General features: G+C 32.4%; 2 protein-coding genes across 3 annotated transcripts in view; both read left to right on the forward strand.

The window, feature by feature from the left end:
- Positions 1–13,410, forward strand: part of LOC148628583 (uncharacterized) — a 49,438-nt gene extending 36,028 nt beyond the window's left edge. The window contains exons 9-13 of the mRNA XM_088590513.1: positions 1,242–1,464; positions 2,165–2,252; positions 2,767–2,857; positions 3,947–4,337; positions 5,189–13,410. Coding sequence (XP_088446639.1) covers positions 1,242–1,464; positions 2,165–2,252; positions 2,767–2,857; positions 3,947–4,337; positions 5,189–5,493 — 1,098 coding nt within the window. The 3' untranslated portion in view covers positions 5,494–13,410. The remainder of the gene's footprint in view (positions 1–1,241; positions 1,465–2,164; positions 2,253–2,766; positions 2,858–3,946; positions 4,338–5,188) is intronic.
- Positions 13,411–15,363: 1,953 nt separating this feature from the next.
- The window catches only part of LOC148628584 (uncharacterized), a 76,636-nt gene continuing 65,116 nt past the window's right edge, over positions 15,364–26,883 (forward strand). Inside the window, exons 1-3 of one of the 2 annotated variants that reach the window (XM_088590510.1) lie at positions 15,364–15,786; positions 24,810–24,960; positions 26,359–26,616. In XM_088590510.1, the coding sequence (XP_088446636.1) occupies positions 24,831–24,960; positions 26,359–26,616 (388 nt within the window). In that variant the 5' untranslated portion in view covers positions 15,364–15,786; positions 24,810–24,830. The remainder of the gene's footprint in view (positions 15,787–24,809; positions 24,961–26,358; positions 26,617–26,883) is intronic. The other variant, XM_088590511.1, reaches the window with a different exon arrangement.

Raw genomic sequence — 26,883 nt, forward strand, 5'->3', positions numbered from 1 at the left:
TGATGAAAGGGTAGGGGTGACTCCAGGCTAATTTTATACCCCTGCAAATTTTCGGGGGGGGGAGGGTATATAGGTTTCATCCTGTCTGTCAGTCCAATCTATTTTTTAAGCAGCTTGCAGTATTGTTATGAAACTTTGTAGGATGTACATAACCAGATAGAGATGTGCATACAGTCATTATTTTATGTTAGGACAAAATTGTAGAAATGATGGGTGTTGGACTAAAGCATTTTTCAACAAAACTTGGTCTCATGCATTGTATGCAACTCCTCCACAATCACTTGCATGTTTATTATGAAACTAAATGGGGTGTCAAATTACAATTTTAGGACATGCATATTGTCTGGAATTTATGCTTGAACAGAAATGATGACCATTGGAACTTAAGCATTTTTCAGCTGAACTTGGTCTGATATGTTGTCTGCGATTCCTCCTCAACAGCTTGGAGGATTGTTATGAAACTTTGTTGGATGTAACATAACCAGATGGAGATGTGGCTATTGTCATATTCTGTCATTTTGTTTTCAACATAAAAAATAGTGTGTTAAAAGTGCTTAGTCTATCCAGGATAAATATTGTGTCCTGTATGAATTGTATGTCCACATTGGTCCCTAAATGTACAGGGTTCAACAGGGTGCCACAGGTGTAAATTCCTTTAGGGGCAATGTCTAGTTTTTTTTCACCCCCAAAATGCACTAAATTAGTGAAATTTCACTTTTTTTTCAGATAACTTCTCATTAAAAGTATTTGGTTTGGTTTTAGTCACTGTTATTGTAAGGGTTTTGTATTTTTGTTGATGTTAGATTTTAGATTTTCTCATTTCATGATATAAAGTGTGGGTGCAACTACATGTATCACTTCTCAACAAATGCCTACAACTGTATCACTAATGGACACATGGGGTGTTTCCATTTTACGATCCATTCCACTAGAACCATATATTTGTGGTCCATTATTGGTACGTACCAAGTGGTTTGTCTCTGACAACAAACCAGATGAACGGGAAGTAGAATTAGAGAAAGTTGTATCAGTTAATGGGAAACAATCTTAGTGCCTTATGATATTTGAGAACGCAATTGTCTCCCAGTAGTTTTTCCAACATGTAATGTATAAATGGGATGTTTTTGTGGGTTTCCACTTTTGTGAATTGGAACTTTTCCATAATAATTCTTTATAATACTATATACTACTTCAGATTTTGCTTATTTCCACCTCCTATATGTTGTGTATTTATTTTACAGAAACTACCTGATGAGCACCACAATGGACCAATGTATGGGTATTACTTAGAAACATCTACCAGCCAGAAAAGAGTTATCAAAACTTACCTTGTTAATGGGTCTGAAATTGAACAAGAAATTATGGATGTACCTTGTGACTTGGAAGTCATGGTTACCATTAAGTCCTGGGGAATTATGGGATATTCAGAGGAAGTGTCTACAATCAAGATACCTAGAGCAAAATGTTAGTACCCTGGCAATACAATAATTTAACAGGCACAAAAATTGTAAAAATGACAGCTGTGGAACTTAGGCATGTTCATCAAAACTTGGTCTGATGTATTATCCAGAACTCCTTAAGGACTTGCAGGATTGTTTTGAAACTCAATGGAGTGTTAGATTTCCACATGTAGATGTGCATATTGTCAACAAAAAATAGTGCTGATTGCTGCTTGGAGTTGGGTGTTTTAGAAATGGCAGCAAATGTGTCAAAAAGTGCATAGTCTATCCACCATAAAAATTACATCCAGTTCGAATTATATATCCACATTGGTCTCTAAATGTACAGGGTTCAGCAGGCTGTGGAGGATATTAGTCCCATTAGGGGCAATGTCTAGTTTATATTTTGTGAATGAAAGATCTATATTAGAAATCATTAGTGATGTCAAATAAGTTAACATCACCAGAGAAATGTGTTATGACAGTTTTGGGGAAGAAATTCTGATAGTGAAATTACCAAATGTCTTTCACCTGTCATTGATTGAAATTTATTACATGGGAAACATTTGATAAATCACTGCTATTCATACAATCTATTATCTCTCAATTTTTTCTGAAGCCCAACTGAAAGAGTAATCAGTGGAAATCAAAAGAATGTGATAGACATACAATTTAACCAATAATTTCATTTAGCCTAAACTATGATGATGAGAATTTCATTTCAGATCTAAAACCAGGTGCAGTAGTAGCCATTGTGATATGTTCCATTATATTCATTATATTAGTGATAGCTTTTACTGTTTATGTGGTAAGGTAAGCAAATCTTTTTAGAATATAGAAATGTACATGGTAGAGATCCTAAGGTTGACAAGTATGGGGTTATAGCAAAAGGGGTTGCTCATTTCATGTATGAAGTTTTAGTTGATTTATGTGTATAAACTTTTGTGAACTGATCTGAAAAATCTTAAGAACCTGTATAAATTGTGTAAAGTGTAAAATTCTTCAGCAGAATAGAGAAGTACCATTCTTTTTGGGTTCAAAAATTACAGGTAATGGAATACAATTAAGAAAGGATAGGAGACAGTAATTTCTGGAATACGTAAGGACCCTGTAGTTAAATTCTGATGCTAAAAATTAGAAGATGGATAGCCTTCAGCTTCAGAGTAGGTAAACAAGTTAAAATTGAACAAAATCAGCACTGAGGAAACAAAAAGTACAAAATACGTCTACTAACAGTAAAAACAAATTCCTGGCTATGGATCAACATTTATTTGTGATTTTTTAATGGACTTATAGTGGATTAATACATTCTAATGTTCTTTTGCAGAAAAAAATGCTGTAAAAAATTCAAAAAAGTTTTTGAACCTCCAGAAATACAGATGCCAGAAATTGATATTAATTTTTCCAAGTTAATCTCTGTAAGTTTCCACTAGAAATGGTGTTATATCAATTCTGACCTGTTGCCACCTCAGGGAGCCACTTATATGTATTTAAAGTATTTGTATCTGTATCCACCTGCACCATAAGAACTGATTTGTTCACTATGTCATAGTTTCCTTTTGTTTTCATAAGATATCACATTTTATAAGCAATTCGACCGATGTTTCTAGAAAAGCCGAGAACTCATATCCTATCTGGGCACCTGGTCTACACTTCCAGTTTGTAGTGGGGTCCGGATTGCTCATTATACCCCAGACAAACAAACTTTGGGGGTACATAGGTTTCAATCTGTCTGTTCGTCTGTCCTTCATTGTGTATGCAGCTATTTTCTAAACAGCTTGCAGCATTGTTATGTAACTTTTTGAGATGTACTATAACCACATAGAGATGTGCATATTGTCAGGAATTTAGATTAGGCAAAAATTGAGAAATGATGGATGTTGGACAGGTGTTTTCAGCAATATTTGGTCTGATGCATTGTCCACAACTCCTCCCCAACGGCTTGCTGGATTGTCATGAAACTTCATAGCCTGTTAAATTACACTAGATTTTGAAATCAATAATCAAAAGATTCTTTTGATTACTGTTCAAATGTAGTTCCTTATATTACTCATTTTTAGCTCACCTGAAATGCTAAAATGATCCTTAAGATAGTCCTACTAAAGTCTTGTTGAGTCAAAATTGTTGGACAACTGCTTGTTAAATTTATTGCTTTTGAAAGACAAACTTGAACCAGGTGAGGGGCTTCTAGTTACTTTTGTCACAGGTACGTTGTGGCCACAACTCCTTTGTGCACACTAAATAATTGAAGTAGGGTGTTATTGTCAAGAGTGCACTGTATACATTAAGGTTATTTCAAATAGACCCAAAAAAATGTTGCAATCATTCCATATTTTTTTTTATTTAAAACTTAACCAGTAAGTCAACAAAAAAGGTTATTTTATATCACAGTCTCTTGGTAAAATTTTGTTTATTAATGATAAATGAAAAAAGTCAAAAATCAGAAGAGACGTTACTTCCAATATAAAATTATTTGTAAAATATCAGTTTGGTATACTTACTTTTAGGAAGAAACAACTTCTATAAATGGTAAGGATAGTGGCCATGGTACTGCTAAATCAGAGGAAATTGGATTCCCAAATGGAGATGCTAGATACTCTCCTGTTTCAGATACTGCATCATTACATTGCTATGAAAATACGGCCATGAGTGAAGCGTCAGAAACACCTTTTACTCGGGAACAGTCTGATGAAAAGTTAGAAGCTGATGGGAAGTTAGAACCTGAAAATAGTAGGCTGTCTCTTAACATTTCTATGAAAAGTTTACCCAATGACTTTGAAATGAACTCTTGTCAATCCATTAACAGTCACACAATTCTGATGGATAAAATGGAAGATGACGATGATGGATATGATTTTGACGCTGTCAAAGATTGTCAATCTGATGAAGAATCTCAGAGTAAGTTGATCAGTGAAATGTATATAGTAGTATCTCAATTAATAAGGACAAACACAACTGAAACATGTGTATTTCTCTTCAAATCATAAAGGGAATGCTCAATTTCAATTAAGTGAATTTTACAGTGGTAATGTACAAAATTTATGTCGCTTTTTTCTCAGCTACTATGAATCACAAGTTACTGATACATTGTACTAAGGTTCTGTATCTGTCTGTCTGTAGTTAGTGTATCTTGTAAGTTCTGTCTTAATTGTTCAATGCATTCTGAAGAGATTTTTCATGAAGGTTGGATATTATACTGTCCATGTTCATAAAGGAAGAAAGACTTGCAAAAGGGAGATAACCTAAATAACTTTTGGTGATTTTTTGGAGTAATACAATTGGATTTTACTTTCACAAATTCTTTATTATATGATGCTATTGCACACCTTTCAACATTTTTCTTGGCTACTATTTATTTGGTGATTTTTTGGAGTAATACAATTGGATTTTACTCTAGAAACAAATATGGCCAACATGAAAATATAGGTTTAATTTAGTGACAGACAAATGAATTTATTTTGGTATTTATATCCTTGTTAGCACTTATGATTTTTTGTGAAAAGAATTCCAGATATTTACTCTGAAAGATGGATATTGTTTAAACATACTTAATAGCACTATTTACAAGATACATATAAACTAATGTTCAATCTAAAAAATTGTGGTAATTATTTCTTTGGGAAGAGGAGGGTAAAACACTAAAATATGTTGAAAATTCATTTTATTTAAACCAACAATTTCATAACTTAGTTTATTTTTGTGTATAGATATATTGTAAATTGTATTTCTGAATAAAATTCTTATTTTAGATGAGGATCCAGTGGAGAGCTATGTCAAAAAAGGGGAAAGTTCTTCACAAAGTGGTGACAGGCAGTCTTCATGTCAAAATACAGAAGATGGAGATATTAGAAAGAATGGAAATCAAAGCTGCATCAACTCATTATCTCCGAGCACAGATGAAAGTAGTGAAGAGCTGACAAAACTAAATCAATATAAAAAATATAATTCTCAAAAGACAGAAGATACTCAAGATAAAATTACCAACAATATTACAACCAAAGATCAACATCTGATACCTCAGCAGATGACCAATCATAAAATGTCTTCTGCTTAGTAAAGTTATTGAATTTGTTCATAACATGAACATGGGGGGGGGGGGACATATTAATTTACCCTTGTCCGTCCATCCAGACAGATTACATATGAACATGGCTTGTCTGGCTATCTCCTCATACAGTTTTTGAACTACAGCTAAAAATATTTTACAGGATATTTCTACGCATGATGAAGGTGTGCAGGGTCAAAGGATTTTGATTTTCATGAAATATTATGGGAATTGGTGATATTTTAGATGTAGTTCAAAAACTGTATGAGGAGATAGCAGGACAAGCCATATAGCCCTGTTTCTGATGAAAATGACTAAATCTAACTATTTTTTGCAGGATGTTTCTACACATTATGTTGATTTTCAAGGTCATAGGATCTTGATATTTGTGGAATATTACGCAACTGGTTGATAGTTGGACTTTTTAATTTTTGTCAGAAATTTACCCCAAACAACAAAGTTCAGAATTTGTTATTTTAGGTATTAACATTTTTCATTTGCCTGTCAGTCCATCCATTGGTCCTATTTTTCTCATCGCAAGTATTTTTGCACTGTTTAGCCTAACATACCATATATATACTGCATCAACCAACAGTACGTAACCTTTCTGAATCTGCAAACTATGTGTTCATACAAAAATAAACATATTCTTTATTTGGCAAATTTAGTGACCGGGGGCATCATTAGTGTCTTACAGATACATTTGATTTACTTTTAAAAAAATCACTACTACTGGAAACAAATGACGCAGGGGCTTCTGTGACAAACAGGGCTTCTAGTTTTTATCAATTGCTTTTTATAGGATCAAAAAAATTGTTGTCCTATAATGGTATTATGCTGTCATCCTCTTTATACATGAATTGCCAAAAACAAGTATTTTATAGAATTTAACTATATAACTCTAGTAAAAACATATGGAAGTCTGATATTCTCCACAATATTTTTCTATATCACAAAAGTCAGGCTGGAATTGATTTTTGGGGTTAAGACTTTAACCTTTTTGGGATGAGGGGCAAACAAGGGGTAATCAATAAGCATTTTTCTAATTTCTAGACAGTAACTTAAACATTAGTTATTGGATCTTTTTAAAAATTGTACCACAAGGTGCTATTCCATCAAAGGAGTGTTTTGACCAATTTTGAGGGCTGTGACTAATACCAATTAGGAATTAGGGGCTAAAAGGGACTTGAAACAAGTGTTCCCTGATGTCCATGCAATAACTTAATCAATAGTTAATGGATCTCATTTTATATTATGGAGCAAAATATTTGTAGTAGACATCTGATGCATGTTTTTATTCTGAAATTACAGTTAATCATAAAGTTAACTTCAGGGATTGGAGATGTTCCCCTTGATTTAATGACACTTACCTGATGAATTTCCTTATGTAATTAACTGGATAATTGATAATTTAATTTTTTTTATTATTCCATAAGTATTGAAATCTGTGTCAGGTGGAAAGTTTAAATCTGCTTGATAATTGTCCAGTTGACTACCGATAGATATTCATCAAGTTATTTAATCAAGGGAAGACCACCCTTTTTCCATGACATTAACTATCTTACTCACTGTAATTGGATTTGTATGATTATTTTTATAAGTAATAATATGATTTATTTGAAGATATCATTGCAATCAGGCTTGTTTTTGTTTTAAGTGCCATTTTAACAATATTTGTATATACTGTGTATAACAAATGATGTAAGTTCTATGCAAAAAAAATAGGAAATTTCTTGAATTATGTCCCCTTGATTTTATAGAAATAAAAGCCCAAATGTAATTATTTTTAATTCTTCATTTTATTTCTCTTTTGAATAACCAGTAGGTGTCTCCTTTTGCTGAATAATATAAATTATCCAATTTTGCCTTCGAACATTAATAATTATATATGTTAGTAATACAATATTTACATATGCGAAGAATACAATTATGATATGCTGCACTTTTGGCTGTGTAAATAACAAATGGTGTGAGTATTAACTGTGATGTGATAAAATCTAGTCATAAATAACGAAGTTATATACTGTTGTTTCTATAATCAGTGCAGATCTTATTATGTGCTGGAATCTGTATAAATCAGGCAAAATTAAAAAATATTGAATCATGCTCAGAAAAAAAAAAACACACACAGATTCAGCTTTGTTGGCATGTGGTTTGTGGTGTATTGAAAATTAACAGTTTGTTTGTCTTAGAAATGTCAGAGGATGCAGAATCGCGATAGGATGATAGAAATGTGAGTTATCTCCCTTTGAAGGTGAAATTGCAATGTCTTTCCTATAATTAATACCTGGAATTACTAACACTTAAAAAGGATGAATGTCATTTCTGCATTTTATATGAAATTTCAAATAAGATTTAATGAATAACTTGTGTGCTTTTCTCCTACATGATTCATTCACTGCCTGATTCTTGCAGTGAATTCTTTTTTTTTACAATTAAGGACTCAAAAAAAAGTGTTATTTATATTTTTCTGCTTTAAATACTACCTGTGATAACTTTGACTGTGGACAGTTTACATTTATTCATTCATAGCTGCTTGTTGTTAATGAAGTGTTGGCAGTTATTTTAACATACCTTGATATTGCCATTAGCGAAATAGACTTTTCCTTTTGACTTTTGCCTAGTGTTTACCAGTTTGGTCATTTTCTTATTACCCTCAATGCTAAAAAATCAGAGATCACTTTTCATCAAGTGCTACTAGTAAGTTTTTTTTTAAACTATTAACTATGATTATAATGGTTATCTAGATCCTACATATGGGCTTGTATCAATAATCATGTTTTGGATTTTCATGATAAAGCACAAATTGTGTAAGATTGGTGCTCTTTAAAAATTGAATGTCAACATGTACCTGTGAAATGGCATTTTCCAGGCATTTCTTTTTAAAGAATATGTGCTTGTTAATAATAATTTATTTCTGTAAAGAAAAAAAAAAGAACAAATACATAAAATTGAAAATTTTCTGTACAAAAATGAAAGTTGAAAAACCCACTATCCCCTTTCTGTATGTACCGCAATATATCCCTCCTTTGAATTTAGAAATAGCCTGAGTAGTTAAAGGATGTGTTTTGTATATGTATAGGTTTTTATGTATATATGGCAGTGGAAAATCTCTCTGAAAACTTTGACATAATTATAATTGTATTTTTGTATTTGAAATAATAGCAAAGTATTTGTATGTTTGGTTTTTTTTTTTTTATTACTACCATTAGTTTTTTAATAAAGTTGATTTGTATATTCTGTAAAAATTTTGAAAGTATTTTATTCCTTTATTGCATTTGTTGATTTGTGTTCACCTTGTTACAACTCTGATTAGTGCAATTCATGTGTCAAGAAAATGTACTCTTTGTTATATTAATTGTGAAACGGGGAAGTCAATTTTTTATTCTTTTTATTCTTTCTATCTTTTTTTACAAATGTTTTTCTGGGTGCTGTAAACATATTAATTTTTGCAGTGTACTCATTTTTGTTATTTTCGCAGTGGACAGAATGCCGTGAAAGAAGTACACGCAAATTAATTTGTAACACTTTATAATGCTAATCATTTTGTGAATCAGCAAAAATTGATACCTGTGAATATGCTTACTTGACAGAACCCTTGAAATTGATGTTTGCAGTACCTGGTGTGCTGCAGCACAAGCCTTTAAAAGAGAAATTACTACCATTTGGGGTGTAACAAAAACTTAACACTTCTGACTGAGGGGGTTTTAATGTCATTGACTACCCTTTTGGGCCTCACACAGACGGAAATTTGACAATTCTGTCATTTCTATTACTTTACATGTTAAGATGTGTCATATCTTGCAAGATGTATGTGTTTTCAATAACTAATAGCATTTAAAATAAGGCAAAAGATAATATGCTTGAGTAATTTTAAAAGAATTTTTGACAAATACATTTGTATAGTAAAATTACAAACATTAATTTAAAACAGCCTCATTTCAGGGGAGATAATTGGGAGGAAAAATTTAATACAACTTTAGAAGAATTTGGTGATCCCTAATTTTTTTTTGAAATATGAAAGAATTTTATTTGCCAGTTTTTTAAAGGTTCACAAATAGTGAAAATGTTCTACAGAATGCATATAAAATGCTGTAAAAAAAAAAATTGCCGTTATGAAGGCTCAGTTATTTCAAAATCAGGTTTGCTGACCTATGTTTTTTACATTAAATTTGTTAAGTATATTCATTCAATGTCATTTTTTTAAGAAAAAACTGGGGAAATCAATGCTCAAAAATATTATGCATGATTTACCTTAAAATACAAGTAAGACAAAAGATTTCCTTAAAGTTGTTATAACTGCAAAGCTTGGTAAAAAGATATTTTAAAAATCATTTTGTAAAGTTTATGCCAATATTTTTGTATTTTTACATGCCAATCAAATCTATTAATGGCCACAATATTGTTGTTTGTTATTAACACTTGTTTGCATGTCAGCACAGTAGATAGTTTGTTTCACCTGCCATTTTGATATTGAATATGAATGACTATGATTATATTTTTTTGTCACAAAGTTTATTTTTATGAATTTCAATCATATGTTTGAACAATAATCCATGTATCAAAGCTAGAATTAGTTATATTTTGTTTTTCAATACAAACCCATGTAAGAATTAGGCAGCTCCTTAAGTAATGATGATACTGTACATCCGGTGTCATACCACTTGTCCTGCATTTGTTACTTACAGGTAAAATATAGGTGAAAATTTGTGGGAGGTATGTAGTTATTAATTACCTGTTAATTGCTTGTTTATCACAACAAAAGATCAAAGGGAGCTATCTATAGTCTGTTTTAAATTGTGTGAAAAGGTAACCACATTCAAAAGGTAAAGTCTGTAAAATATATAAATAAAAGTCAAAAACTTTCATTTATATATTTTGCATTTTGGTTTATGTTTTGTATGGAGTTACCATTATAATGCTATTTTTTTTCTTTGTAAACATGTAGGTTGCAAAAAATTACACAAAATATATCTCAATATTTTATTTAGTACATAAATATAAGAATGAAAATAACAAATGTTTACATTTGCACTACAAATATCATTTATAAGCACTAATACATCACATTGTTTTCATAAAATGTTCATTGTCACACAAAATGTTCATTATCACCTAACCAAGATGTATAAGATGAGAGGCGGCATCAGCATACTGCACTACTGTCATCTCATTGTTATGAAGTCTTTGTTTGAGTTGTTGCAGTGTGGTGTCTATATTGCGGTACTTTCTGCGTTTTCGTGCTGGTAGTCCTCCGGCGGCAATCTGAATGATGTTTACTTCATTGACAGCTTGAATCTGTTTGATGTGTTTGATGAATGAGTAATGTTTGGATGAGCAGTTTGTATCTGTTTCTTTATCTTGGAGAGCCATCCTTCCAAGTGATTTGTTGTTCTTGGTCCATCATGACTGAAGTGGTTCCAAATGTGGCGGTCTGACTCTACCCATTGTGTGGTTACATAGTCGGTAAACGGAACTGTGTCCATGTTCATATCGGCATTGTCTAGCTCGTTCAAGGCATTGAACCATACATCTTCTACACTTTCTTGCGGTAGTGGTAATACAGCTGCTCTGTGTACTAGTGTTGTGATAGCGTCAATGTCTCTGTATGCAATCTGTAGGCCTGTGTGTTGAGTCTTTCTCCAGTACATTGTATAAAGTGGAAGAAACAACCTCTCTGTGTAGCACCAGGAAATACAGTCTTAGCAGCATTATTAGTTGCAGTTTCAAAATCCACCACTAGAGATGTTGGTTGAAGCTGAAGTCCAATCTCTGTACATTTGGTTTTCACAATGTTGAAGAATCTGGTGTAAATCTGCTCACTTTTCCCAGGAAGTAGACCATAGACGAGTGGATACATCTGGCAGTTTACTGTCCCATGGATTGTATAGAGTTGTGTAAATAATGTAGGACATGTGTAGAAAGTTCCATCTCCATACAAGATAGTGTTGTTTGTAAGATGCTGCAAGTTCCTGCAATACGAGAATCCTAGGTCCATTGTTGTCATCAGCAAGTAGGAATTGTTCACCAGTTGAAGTCTGAACCCATTGGTCTTGCAAATCAAGTTCATTAGTGGTTGATGGCAACTTGGGTAAGAGACGGGAACGTTGTCTGCAGCTTATATGGGTCAGATGCATGATTATGCTGAAGATTGAAGCCAATGGGAATTTTTTTAAGAGTGTTTATAGTTGCTGGACAAGTTCTAACAGCACATCGCCTGTAGACTCTCTCTTCACGGCGTGATTTTACCTGGAAACGGTAGTTGTTGTAGACAAGACTTTGTCCACCCTTGGTGTTCTCTACGAATTCAACGTTTAACTGAGCATTTGCCATTTTGACTGATGAATTTTCCAATTTTCTCTATGCTTATATACATATACTGAACAGTATTCCAAGCCATGCTAATAAGATAATCATGTGAACATTACTTACTAATATGAATGAGAAAGGCCAAGCTCATTAAGAATATTAAAATAATTTTCAACTATTACCAAACTTAAGAGAATTAAGCTAAAGTGATATACCAAGCTCATTATAATGACAACTTACTTGGAGATGTGCTTAATTATGATTATAAGATTCAATAAGTTATGATGATTAAGTAAATAAGTTAGCAACATTTTCTTTTTATTTATTTATATTTTTTAGAACTTTTGATCATATATATATAATATCTTATAACATTTATTTATGTAATAATTTTTTTTATTTTGATATATATTGTAAGTTTTTTAAATAACAAAAATAAATTATTACATATTATTTTTTGTACATTAGTTAATACATTTTTTTTTAAATTATTGAATATCATTTTGCCTTTTTTGTTCTACTTTAGATACAGATTTATTGCCAATTAATGGAAAAGACTATAACACTACCAACACTTTATAAAAACATAATTATCTAATTAGTCAAAATAATTTTGCAGGACAAGTGGGATGTATGTTTTTTACAAATGTAGGACAAGTGGGTATAAACCATACATCCAATGAATCTGGAACTTATGGCTCAGGTGTGGATCTAAAGAAAGACACACCAGGCATCCCACTTAATTTGGATTTTTAGTATAATTTTATTTGGCATGAAATCTTAATTTTTCACTTATTGTATTCTCAAAAATGCTTTTATCTTCTTTCACCTGGCCTTGGGGCCACCAAACTTGAAAAAAGTTCTTAAGTCTGAGACAGTTCCAAACTGTTTGTTTGTGATGTCATGGATTTGAAGGATGTTGATTGGAGTTACTTACCATGGAAGTTAAGAATATTCTTAGACTTGAGTATTTTTTTTCTTTTGTGGCACATGGGCCAGGCCTTAAATTCTATTTATGCCCCTCTGTAACCTGTATCTGTCCCTGCTGATTTAGGCATGATATTACCAATGATATGTGCTACCCTATAGCATGTCTTTTTCACAGGGTTCTAATTTTGGCCTATTTTAGAAGTCTGTTTAAAAAGACAAAATAAATTTTATGAAATATAAACTCTGAACATAAGTACTCAGTGGACAAACAAATATTTTCCTAATTATAATCTAAAATTCTCCCCTATTTTTTGCCCCAACATTTTGAAATTTTACATCTGCCATATTGTTTGTTATCCTGGTGGGGTTGTTATCATTTTGAAATATTCACCAAATACATTCTCTTCATGATACATAAGTGCAAAATTGGATGTAACATTATTTCGAGCAGGTTTATAGCCATTGGATTAATATAAATTTCATCACAAATGTTTTCTATGAACATTATATTTGACATGTATTTTTAATATCATTTTCCCCTGTTATTCACTTTTTTTAACATGTTTTATTGTTCTTACTAAGGGAAATCACTTAGTTTGATGATCACATACGTAGCAAGGTTTTTTTAAATGCAGCATCTTAGTCATGTAAGCAATGATGAAATAATAAAATAAGATTCAAAATTAAGAGTTAGTCAGTTTTTTTTTTTTTTTCAATGATGGATCCAGTGGGGGGGGGTCTAGAAAAAAGGGAGGTTCCAGGCTGTTATTGTTCAATTTTCACCCCAAAATTAGCAACATTTTCCAACAAAATGGGAACCCAAACTCCTGAACATCCACCTCCTCCATTTGGATCAGCCACTGTTTTTTTTTTCTTTTTTGTGTTGTTTTCATGTCAGTTTATTCAGAGATGATATATAATGTTTTAGGTAATAAAATATTATCAGAGTAAAAAACTATTTTTGGATAACAGTAAGTTAAAAGGAAAAAAATAAGAATAAGGAAAAATTAGGGAACTCAATGGAAATATGCCAATATGACACCTCTGTGCAACTTTTAACAAAAAAAATTGAAGTTACAGCTGCATTGCCTCTGTAAAATTGAGTTATGGTTCTTTTGTTAGTAGTTCATTTTTATGTCTGGAAAGAAAAACCTAGGAAGTATTATTACCCATAAAACCCTTTAAGCTATATCTATACTGATACTGTAACATTTTCTTGAATTCAGACTGAGAAAACAAATCGTGGTCATCAAAAAAGATCATGAGTGCTTATATATTGTTTTGATTAAAGTGTGGTAAAAGAATTGTAGACATTATCCTCTATAAGCCTTTTTGTAGTCAACTGTTATAGGAAGTGTATCAAGTATTTTTGGCTTTTGTTATTAACTTAGATGGAAGCCTGTTAGCATCATCAACTATCTCCTACACCTCAGCAGTAAAAAAGTTCCACTGGCATACCCTTTTAAGGTTTAAATGCAAACACTTCGGCCCCCTTCAAGTTATTTTTTAAATATAAAGTTTAATTCCTGGTTATTTACGCCAATGAACAAATTTTAATTCGAACTATATATGCTGATTTATTTGTTATGAATTAATACTGATCTCAAAATTTTATTAATCGATATAAATTGATTCAGTACATAAGTACTTTGATTTGTTACTTTATTTTCCTTGCAAACAAATGAATTCAATGCATTCCATGTTGATAGAACAAGCTAATAATACAGAAAGAAAAAATGTGTCAAATTTCTCCATGATACAGGGTGCGCATCTTCAATATGTATATAAACACTGTGATACTGTTCCCATAGTTTATTAGTTCAAGGGCTGTATAATACTACACGGGCAAAATTATATCACATGATATTCACCTGAATTGAGCAAATAAAATTTGTGGTAAAGCTCACGTAAAATTCGGGTGAATCGAGCCTTCACGTGAAATTAAATTTCTAGATCGGTCTCTCTTATTTTTTTCTTGGGGTGTCTTGTCTTGTTCCCATAGGTCTGCACTCCGCGATTCAAATAATCCCAAACGAAATAGCATTTTGTTTAGGAATCAATTATCAATATTTGGAATTTCATCCATTAGATATTTTTGAAGGAATATTTCTAATTTTTGAACAGGTTATACTCGGTAACCAGGTTTGTACCAGTTTGCAGTTCTTTCTCGGTTTATAAGAGTAAACTGTCAAAAAAAAATTAGAAACATTTCTTAAATATATAATACATGTGCACACAAAACTAATATCAGTAACTAGTTCAAAGAGAAGTCCTTTATTTATAGTCTCCTCAGACTGTTTATTGATACAAACATATTTTAAAATTTGTGGAAAAAGGATATTTAGAACCATAAATCAAAGTTATTGGTATTCTAGAATTATTGAAACACCCAAAGAAGGCTTTGATTTGTGATTTAGTTGCCCGTGGTTTATTCTTTGTTCTGTATAGACGTTAAAAGAAAATGTATATGTCCCAATTTCTACGATGTTTCCGTTATTAATGAATATTGTTATTTTCACTTTAAATATGGAAATTTTCCTCCTGCAATAACAGTGGTATTGCACGTGGGATACTGTCGATTCTTGTTAAATTATCTTTATCACCGTAATTCCCAGTATTCGTTATCAGTATGTAGTCGAGTTACTGTATTTTTTTATTTCAATTCGGACACGGATGGAAAAACGTTCTTATTGGAACGGTTAACTTGAAAGAGCTGTTGCAATTCCAAAATAGTTCGATCGGACTGCGACTGGAATACTTAAGCTGCAAGCCTATTTACATGTGAATTATGAAATTTGATCCTCTATTTAAGACATATATGTATCTAGGTCACGAATTTTAACGTTCTTGTTTAACGAAGCTATTGATTTGACAGTCCATCCTACATGTGCATGACTTCATGCGCGGAGGAGAAATATTTTAATTTGTAAAGCATTTAACTTGTACATTTGTAATAATTCTCAGAAGCTACAGTGATCTTTGTTTTTCCTTCCTGTGCGAGCTAGGGAGTGCTTGTACAAACGTGACGATACGTTGATAAAAGTAAGTTGATAAAATAAAAAGGTAAGTTTCTTTTTCTCAGAATTGCTTCTAAGTATTAGTAATAGCATTTTTATTTTATTTTTTTTTTAATTTCAAGCAGACAGTAGACGGTATTTAAAACAAGTACGGCAACTAAATAGTTTCTTGAGTGGGGGAAAATACTACATCTATTTATAGACCGGGAACGTTTCGTCAAACTTTCGACAATTGTGTAAAATACTCGTTATAGTATAAAAGTTGTTTTCTGTATGAGCAGTATCTAGAGTCTTTAATTGAAATTGAATTAAGATTTTAAGGATGAGACAGTTAGATTTAGACCGACCGGGATACATAGTCGTTTATTTTTTTTTCTTTAAATTGAGCTAAGAAATTTCGAAATGATATGCAAAACGCGTGTCTTCATCAATAGTTGCAGGGTCAGATTCGGAGATTTTGAGAGGAGGGTTGTAAGAAATTATTTGCTCATTTTTGCAAAAATTTTGCACGAAATGAACAAAATGTTTCACCAAAAAGGGGGGTTCTTACACATATACCTGCCTCTTACGTTCCAGTAAATTGATTGCTTGTATAATATATCGCATGTTTAATCAAAATCATACCTCAGGGTCCGTTTGGAGTATTGATGTCATACCTCAGGGTCCGTTTGGAGTATTGATGTCATATCTGAGGGTCCGTTTGGAGTATTGATGATGAAGAATTTTATCTCTTTTAAAAATCTTAAATTTAAGCCGAGTTTCAAATATCAACGTTATCTAACAAGGTTGATTTTACATCATTTTCCTCCAAATTTTTTGGTAGGGTTAAGTTATAAGGAGCAAAATATATTTCAATTTTTTATTAATTACTATTTTTCGGAATCTTTGGATGTCACGTTTTCACCCTAAAGCTGAGGTTTATTTTTTTATGATAATAAAAATATAATAAGTTTTCGTTTAACAAGGTTTAAACAACCATGCAAGTCAATTTGTGAAATATATGGATTATTTTATACCGTTTGTTAATACATTAGATGAACAATTATATTTACAAAATTTGACGGGGAAAACAAATACCAAAGAGAAAGAAAATTATGTTTTTCTTTGAACACCCACCTTGTTAAAAGGTATTTTATAAACATCAATTACTCCTGTTGAATGCAGAAAGGGAGAAAAAAAAAGCACATAAATACGTATTTATAACGCAGAATTTATTGTATCCACTTGCAACAGTTTTGCGTCCTTTTGCGCCACCCACTTTTACAAAAACGTGGACTCATATGCGCCAATATTGCGCCACTTATGTAATGGAGTATGATAAAATTTCAAACACTTTGAAGAAAACAAGACTTCTGTCCACTTTTATCCAGACTGGGGAGGGGCAGTAAATAAACTAACGTGGTTAGTCATTTAAATAAACAACTTTATTTCTATTTTTAAAAGAGCCACTTAGAGATATTGAAATAACAACATCATTTATTTCAAAGTCAATATGCAAAAAAGATAAAATTATATGCAGGCAAACAGACATAATACAGTCAAATAGCAATCAAGGGAACCAAGATTCTAGCGGAAAACAAAAGAGTAATATCCAGGGAAAAGACCTGACACAGAAAACAGACAAACAACAAAGATCATAAAATAACCAAAATAATACGTACAGAGCAACAAAAGTAAATGTGTCAAAAACCTAATTTCTCTAACATTCCATTGAAAAATTACTGAGCAAATTCAGAGATGCAGATATCAAATAATGATCTTTTTTTTCAAATAGAGAAAACATCCTTATGGGAAATTATATTGTCAGATTGGTGGGTTTTGCCACGAATGTTTCTGGTTTTTCCTGATTCTTACAAATACTTTTACTTAATAGACCCTTTAAATAACCCGTGCAGTGTGTGTTTCCCTGTAAATATGCAACATATAGATATGTGACATTATCTTACTAAAATTAGTTCTGACTGAATAATAAGTGGGTAAAATTTTTAACAATTTCAAATGAATTCGACTGAAAAAAAATAATATATTAATAGATTTATAATAAGCCCAGCTATCACTAACAATTCCATTTGTGAAAACATTCTGAAGGGTTTCAATCAATGTTTTTGCTCAAAATATATACTCGAATTACTTATTGTCCTTTTAGCTCACCTGGCCTGAGGCCATGTGAGCTATTGCCATCACTTGGCGTTCGTCGTCGTTAACAATTTTTCAAAACTCTTCTCCTCTGAAACTACTTGACCAATTAGAACCAAACTTAGTATGAATGTTCCTTGGGGTATCCTGCATAAACCTGATGTGGGGATTTTTGATCCGTCGAAAAGCATGGCCCCCGTTACTAAAATTAGAACATAGGCATCAGACAGTAGTTTTTCGGTTATATCTCCAAAATCGTTGGGTTTAGCTAAATTCGGAGATTAGAGTGAAAATGTTCAGCATGATTTGATCTATCTGTGGTCAAATTTTCATTTTTATCTATAAAGGTCTCACTAACCACTTCCAGGTCAAATGGACACCCCCTACGTAGTACCAAAAACACACTGAACCTAGACTTATGCATTGTAAGTGTATTATTTGTGTGTATTCTGATTAAAAGTAGTCAAAATAAAGCTGGGAATGTGTACTTTAAAATCATACATGTAATTTACTACAAAAGTGTATGAATATTGTTTACATGTGTGAGTAATTTGCCTCCTTGCTGTCAGTTATCAGAAAAGGTAAAATTGTGGATTTTCAGTATTATTTATTCAAGTAAATTTTGTGAAGAATTTCTACTATCATCGTACCATTAGCATAATGATTTCGAAAGCCTTGTTTTCCAAGCTTCGCAATGGTATGCAACTATAAGATATTATTTGTCCTGGGAATTCACAGTGAAACTTTGAAAATTACTTTTTTAACATGTCAAGTAATGGAAACGTTGGAAGTGGTCACTGAGACCTCAGCCATGTTGGAGTTATTGCCCTTTTTCGTTTTTTGCTATTTTTAATGTTATTTCTTTCAAAAATCTTCTTCTCTGACACTCTTTTACCAATTGAAACAAAACTCGGTATGAGTGTTCCTTGGGGTATCCTGCATAGAACTGAAAAGGGTGTTTTTGATCCGTCGAAAAACATGGCCGCTCTTACTAAAAATAAAACGTAGGGGTCAGACAGTAGTTTTTCGCATATATCAAAACCGTTAGGTTTAGCCAAATTCTTTCAATAGCTGAAACGATCCTTATTCTTAGGACTACAGAAGTCTTCAGGCATAAAAGTTGTTAGACGCCTTCTTATAAGAGTTATTGCCCTTGACAGGGTAAAATGACAGTTTTCTACAGTTTTCAGCCATGTCTTGAAAACTATGATAGATTTAGGCTTTCATTTGCTGAAATGATCCTTTTGATAAGTCCTATCAAAGTTTTCTTGAGTCAAAATTGTTGGACAACTTCTTGTTTAATTTATTGCCCTTGAAAGGCAAAATTCAACCAGGTGAGCAATTCGGGCTCCTGGGAGCCTCTTGTTTCATTCCTCGTGGTTGGTGCTATATTTAAAGGCTTCTTGGTAAAAACAATAATAGTAGAATGGCAATAAGGTAGAATGCAAATTCCAAGCGATAAAACGCCGAAATCTGAACAAAGAAGCATGATTTTAAGATCTATTTTAGGTCTTGTAAGTTATTATTTTTTTATCAATATTGTACAATAATTTTAGACCATTACTTTTTTTCGGATCCGCCGTCATCTGAAATTTAAGTTGAAAATATTTTCCATTTCCAGATAGTTCCACATTCCTGCCAAACATTTTGTGATAAGCAATGATCAGTATAGTAGTAATGTATGGCCTTTTCCATACTGACCTGTAACATGCCCGAGGTAATAATGGCCAAGATGGCTGTAATCGCCCGGGGAACGCCGAGGGCCATAATAGCCATCCGAGGCCATCATTGATACCAAGGGCATGTTACAGGGCCAATATGGAAAAGGCCATACATTGATACTTTTATTAACCAACTTTATTTCAGCTAGACATAGTCAGAGTCCATTATTAATACATATGATTTCACCATCATTTAAAATAAGTTCGTATCTCGATGAATCAAATATTTATGAAAATTAATCACGAAGGTTTTGTTGTCTTTTCCAATAATCATAAAAAAAATCGTAAATTTATAGTACAAGATTAAACATACCAAAAAATCAATTCATTCAGTCCCAGTACCATTTTTCTGCAACTTTAAATCTAACTTAATTGATTAAATTATTAGGTCACACTTAATAAAAGTTGTTACTTATTGTAAGAAATATATGCCATTTAATATCTATGTTTAATGATTTATGCGAGTTGAGCTGTGATTTATGTGTACATGTGTGTGTAAGCTCAATTGCACTATAATACATGTCCTTAAAATTTCCATGATTGTATCAAAACTGATATGTATATAGATAAACTTTCACTCTCAAGTAGTTCTCATTCATAAAAAGCCTAATCAATTTTCCTAAACGTAAAAAATCTGGTTTTTGAAGAAGCGTCATCGTCTACATGCTTATTACAAGGAAAATTGATTTGACGAATACTAATTTAGAACTCAACATGGTAATGATTCAAAAGGAAATGGAAGTTGAGTTACAATAGTTATAGTACTACCATATTTTGATATGTTTAAACAATACAATGCCTTAACAAAAATAAAACTGCTTTGGGCTAAAACGGGGGGGGGGGGGGAGACCTTGAGAGTTCAGACTCTTGAACCCCTTGAATCCACTACTGCTAATTGTTTAAATACCTGGAGTATCATACAATCGAGAATTTCATTTGGTTATAACATAAAATGGATCAAACAGTTTTACTTTTAACAATGCTACTTTAGGCCAAAAAATAATATGTGTGTCCTCTATTCCACATTTGAAAAAAAGGATTAGTATGCAGTGTTTTTTTTTTTTTTTTGTTTATTTTACCATTTCTATTACACTGAGTCTATGAAAGAAATATTTTGACCACTGTTCCGGTGATGTAATATCTATTTTGTCAGATTAATTTTGGACTTAACTTGATTATAGAGGATTAGTGTTCGGTAAATTGTTGTAACCCTTTTTTTAAAGTACTTATGAAAAATGACAGCAATAAAAAACAACTTTAGGGTACACTATTTTTAGCCGATAAAAATAGGGTGGGCAGGGTATAAGAAAAAAAAAACATCTGTTTTAATACGACCCAATTATTAATGCATATTTTCAACATCACAACTCGTACGTTATACCAGAGCTTGCTGAAACTACGCAGACTTTTTGTATCGCGCTAGACTTCTAACAAATAGGCTTCTGGAACAGGGTTATGTTGGTACAAGATTGAAGTCATCACTACAGAAGTTTTATGGTCGTCATTATGATCTCGTGGATCGTTATGGTGTATCCATCTGCACCATGAAAACTGATTTATTCAACGGGTCATAGTATTCCTTTCCTCGTTTGTCTACCCCGGACTTGACTTTTTATGAACAACGATTTTAGTTGTGTATGTCTGTTTTCCTTGTCTGTTCTTTGTCCCTGGATTACATTTTTTTATTACCGCTATAGCATTGGTTCCTTTGATTACTAGTTCAAGTTTTAAAAAAAACTGTTTTGTGCAAGGTGCATTATTTTATAAGACCTTTTTTTACTATCCATTGTTAAAAAAGGTCGATGAACATTCATAGTTTAAAAATCATTACCAGTAGGATGTTTGTCCTTCCTGTGTTAATATCCTGGATTTGCTTTTTAGAAAAAAAAAATATATAGGTGATTTGACAAATACCTGTAGTTACCTGCTATCTTACCAATTCTTTCTCAATTACAGTGGAACCTGCCTGAATGGAACTTCAATATTAGTTTGGCTTAGACAGGTGTTTTGTTTATCAGGGTTCATGAAATAAAGGGACTTTAAAAAGTGTTTAGTTTATACATATCATCTTTCACCTTTCATCTCCTATTACCACAGTAATTTGATGTTTAGTCTACAAAAAATAGGAAAAGAAAGACAATGAATGTATACCAAACAAACGCTTCTCCCATCCTGTCTTTTCTATCTCCTATCAATGACCAAACACTTCTACCTTCCTGTCTTTTCAATGACCAAACACTTTTATCTTCCTGTCTTTTCTATCTCTTATTAATGACCAAACACTTCTCCCTTCCTGTCTTTTCTGTCTCCTATAACTAACCAAACATTTTGAATGTTGTCGACATATTGATCAAACTACAACTGTCAGATAGTAGTTGGTTTTGGGTGAAAATTACGTAAGTGTTGAGTGTTTACATTTCATTTACAATTCAGGAATTTCGATAAAAAAAAAACAACAACAAAATTTAACAATAGTAGATTTTGACTTATAGGAATTTACAACAAAAATGTTAAATTTTGGACAGGGTTCATTGTAGTACATTGTGTGAGGTTGTTTGGTCATTGTTTGTCAGATTTTTGGACTCCTCTGGTTTTATCCATTTTATATTAAGCATTAATATTTTTTTCCCTGTGATCCCTACTTTTCTTTTCATAATTTTATTAAACATACCTTAAAATGCTATTTGGGAATTTTTCATGAAATCCTTGTACTCCAGCAATGCTAGAGGTTGTCTGGCAAGCTATTTTCTGACTTGGTGCCTGGATATGGAGGAACGAAATTCCAACCTCTTACGTTGTAGGAAGAGAAATCTGTGTTATTTCTTAAGTGTTTTAATAGTTAAAAACTTCTAAGACAAAACTTATGGAAAATCTAGAGAAATCCTTTTCCGCATAAATTTCAAATGCTTAAATCTCAAAAAATGAGGCACACTGACCTATCTATTTTTTTTCTTTTTATATTGTTTTTGCATGAAAGATCTTAAAAGATTTCACAACCCTTTGAAATCCTTATTCTTAGATTTCAACAGACAAGCGAACATCCTTAAAGTTCAGAACGATCTGTCTTAGAATCATCGAAGGATTGATTTATCAAAATCATAGGTTTCTTTTTTTTTATGAAAGCATTCAAACTGGAACATAGAAATTATCTATCAAATGATTTTTTATCAATTTAGATCAAAGATCAGAATTGATACACCAGTCACCAGAGCCTTTAAATTTGTAAAGCCTGATAGCATCTGCAATTATCTTGCACTACCGCAATAAAATAATCCCATTGGCATACTCCATTTAGGTTCAAATGCATTTATGAAAGCATTCAAACTGGAACCTAGAAATTAACTATCAAATGATTTTTTATCAATTTAGATCGAAGATCAGAATTGATACATCAGTCACCAGAACCTTTAAATTTGTAAAGCCTGATAGCATCTGCAATTATCTTGCACTACCGCAATAAAATAATCCCATTGGCATACCCCATTTAGGTTCAAATGCAGATAGTTGGGTCTATTTCATGGGTAGTTCTAATATAACAAATTTAATTCGATGTTATTTACGCCAATAAACAAGCTCAATAAACAACTTTTACCGCAAACTTAATAAGCTGATTAATTATTATTGTACATTTGTGTTAACAACGATCCAAATAAAAACATCTGACCTCAAATCTCAAATTAGTACCTGTTTATTTCTATGCAGTCAGTCATTCACTGCCCATATATTCTAGTTGTCTATTTATTATCAGACGCATAATATAGATAGAAATGAACACCCTTCGACACTATAAATAGTCGGAAAGCTGAAGCTGTCTTCTGATATTTCATGCAGGCCCTGGCGGATTCAAATATATTTACAAAAAAGTGGGGACAGTGGATCCGACCAAGAAACTTATATAAAGAAAAGGGTTCTATGCTATCATTTGCCACTAATTTTTTTGCCAAATGTTTTACAAAAGAGTAGCATACCCACGAAACCACTACTCACTGTATTGTGTATTTTTATTACGGCTACCGCCTGGAGATTTCGGAATCCCGGAGATGACAAATGCAAATAAAATTTTGCTAAGACGATTGCATAGGAATTTCGATAATGCATTTATCGGAAATGATGACCAAAGACCAGACATGGAAAACAGACATTCACAACAAAGAACATAAAGTAACTAAAATCATACATACAAAGCAACAAAAGTAAATGAGCAACTCGGACTCCACTAAAAACTGGGAGCATGGACCAGGTGCACCGGTAGGGTAAGCGTCCTCTGCTTTTCTAGAAACACCCGCCGAGTTGCTCATAAAAAGTCATGTCCGGGGTAGACAAACGAGGAAAGGAAAACTATGACCCAGTTTTCATGGTGCTGATGGATACACCATAACGATCCACGAGTTCATGATGACGACCATAAAACTTCTGTAGTGATGACTTCAATCTTGTAGCAACATAACCCTGTTCCAGAAGCGTTTTAGCGCGATACAAAAAGTCTGCGTAGTTTCGGCAAGCTCTGGCATAACGTATGAGTTGTGATATGAACTTGAAATCATGAAATAGGTGTTTCTGGCCCTTTTTTGGTCCCTAATTTATAAAGGTTTAAGTTACAACCCCAAAATTATTCTCGGACCTCCTTTGGTGGCATGGCACCTTATGGTACAATTTTGAAGAGATTCATTCACTTATAGTGAAGTTAATGTCTGGATGTCATGAAAAAGTTTGGTTCTGGCCCCTTTTTTGGACCCTAATTCCTAAAATGTTTGAGTCACAACCCCCAGTATCAATGCCAGCCTTTCTTTTGTGGTAGGACACCTTGTCATACAAAGTCAAAGAACTATTCACAAGCTATCAAGTTATTATCCAGACATCATGAAAATGCTTGTTTCGGACTCCTTTTCCTTTCCTAAACAGTTTTAGTCACAATTAACCTCCAAAATCAATCCCAAGTTTCTTTTTGCGGTAGTGTCTACTGATGACAAAAACAGCGTGATACCATTATATGACAAATTTTCTAATAAAAAGGGGGGTTGCCAACCCTCTGGATCTGCCACTGTCTAACGGAGCTGTCCACAAACCAGGGTGGTTCTAAGTCTTTGTTTCATGTGTTTTTTTAGTTTTGATAGGTCTATATCTATTGACATTGACCTTGAATTGACTTAATTTTCAGTCCTTGATTTAGTGAAAATAAAATCTCCACATATATGTTTGTTTTCTTTTGTAGTATTAAGTATTTCAGGGAGACATGACAGATGTGTTTCCAACATTAGTTGTTCTGTTGTTATGGTTTACTACATGTGCAGTAAATGGGGAAATGTGTAAACAACAATGTCATTGGTGTTCTTCGTGTAAAAATGCACAAAATCCTTGTGGAGGTAAAGTTAAGATTGTTATTTTTTATATAGTCAGTGGAAGAACTTTTGTCTGTGGGTGCCAATTTTCGTGGTTTTTGTGGGTCAGTCAACCCAGAAAATTTCCCATGAAAAACAAAAACTGTAATGGTCTAATAAAAAGGCAAAAATTCAAATGAGTGGGGAAGACCTGATGAACACCCCTTCCTAATATTTGGAAAAATAAATTTTTGCATTAACTTTTGATTTTTCACAATTTATATTTCCAAATTAAGAACCATTCTGTATAAGAATCAGGCAATGGGTGGCACATCATTTTCACCAATTTAGTCATTTTTGCCTAAAATACATTCAGTACATTTATTTCTGGTAGTTATCAGGTATAATTAATTGGTTAATGCAATAAAATCTCTGCGTTTTTTCCTTAATGTTCCATGCATTTTGCCCGATTCTTAGACAGAGAAGTACTAAACACTTAATCAGAAATCCAAGAATTCACGAAATTTTGACAAACCATGGACATTTATGTTAACAAATATTCAAATATTAATTCCAAAATTGGTGTAATGTATTACCTTTTTATTGTTCTGCTTCTAAAATGTTTTTTTTTTGCCCATTACATGTATATACAGACGAATGAAGTTAGCTTTACTGATTTCTAGACCATGCATCTATCTGAAGTTTTTAGAAATGATTTAGAAATATGTTCCAGTGTTCTATTTCACAAAAAAGTGTCAAATTAGTCTAAAAATTTTTGGCAACGCAATAGAAAATAACTTTGTGATATGTCATAACTTTTGATAAATTTTACAGTAATGACCTTCAGTGAAATCTGTTACAGTTCCATAATTTAAGAAAAAAATTTTTTAAAATTAAGACACCCCTAAAAACCAAAAAAATATTAAAAAAAGTGATAATCCCCCCCCCCCCCCATCATTGTCAAGTGAAAAAAAAATGATCAATTGTGCTCCATATTGTTTCATTATAACGAAAAGGGACATGGTGAATATGTTATAGAGACAACTACACCGAGGGATGAAAAATGTCAGCTCAAGGTCACCCTTGGGTCTTCAATGAACTATGAGAAAACCCTCACACAACAGGGCACGCTTCAGCTGGCCTTAAACACCATTACACACAGAACAGCGAAATATTTGCCACATAAAAGTAAACTGAAAGTGAAAATAAACCATACATACAGAGGCCAGAAATTCTTGCCTTTGGACAGGCGCAAAAGTTGGGATTAAAATACTTAGGCGTGATCACAACCCTTTCCCTTTTAAATCTGGCCTCTGTTAAAAAAATACAACACAATTTAATTAGTATCCACCCAGTGCTCACTTGGTCTATTTTTACAAGATTTTATAACTCAGTAATATTAATATTTCATCCTTCACTTAAAAAAAATTTACTATGTTTCAGATGTTTTTGCAGATAATTGTAACAAATACTTTTATGGAGATATTGTCAATATAACCTGCCAACTGAAGGGAAACTACACAAGCGCTAACTCGAGTGGCCTTTACTTGGACATAGGGAATTCAAACAGTGGAGAAATCATGCTTCTTGATGAAAAAACTGCTGTATTTCAACATACTCTTTCACCCACAGACAAAAAAATTATCAATTGTAAATACAATGAGACATACCTAGGGAAAATACAGTTTTTATATCTTGACTGTAAGTATTAAATGTAGGAGTACACAGGGTAACCAGTCTAAACTGAACTGCTTTTGGACATTAGAAATTGTTCTTTTTAAAACACAATTTAAATTTATATAATTAGGACATTAAAAAGTGTCTGATTTAGACAAGATTTGGGATTATTCTGGTTAGGTGGGTTTCACTGTACAAAATTCAGACTAGAAAACTTAAGCACTTGTTTCAAGATTTTTTTTTACCATTGACTCTTTCTATATCTCTAATTTTGTCTAAGATAGCGTGACA

The sequence above is a fragment of the Perna viridis genome, chromosome 1 (assembly GCF_037379345.1).
Source record: "Perna viridis isolate PV_CMFRI_1.1 ecotype Kerala chromosome 1, ASM3737934v1, whole genome shotgun sequence".
Taxonomy (NCBI): domain Eukaryota; kingdom Metazoa; phylum Mollusca; class Bivalvia; order Mytilida; family Mytilidae; genus Perna; species Perna viridis.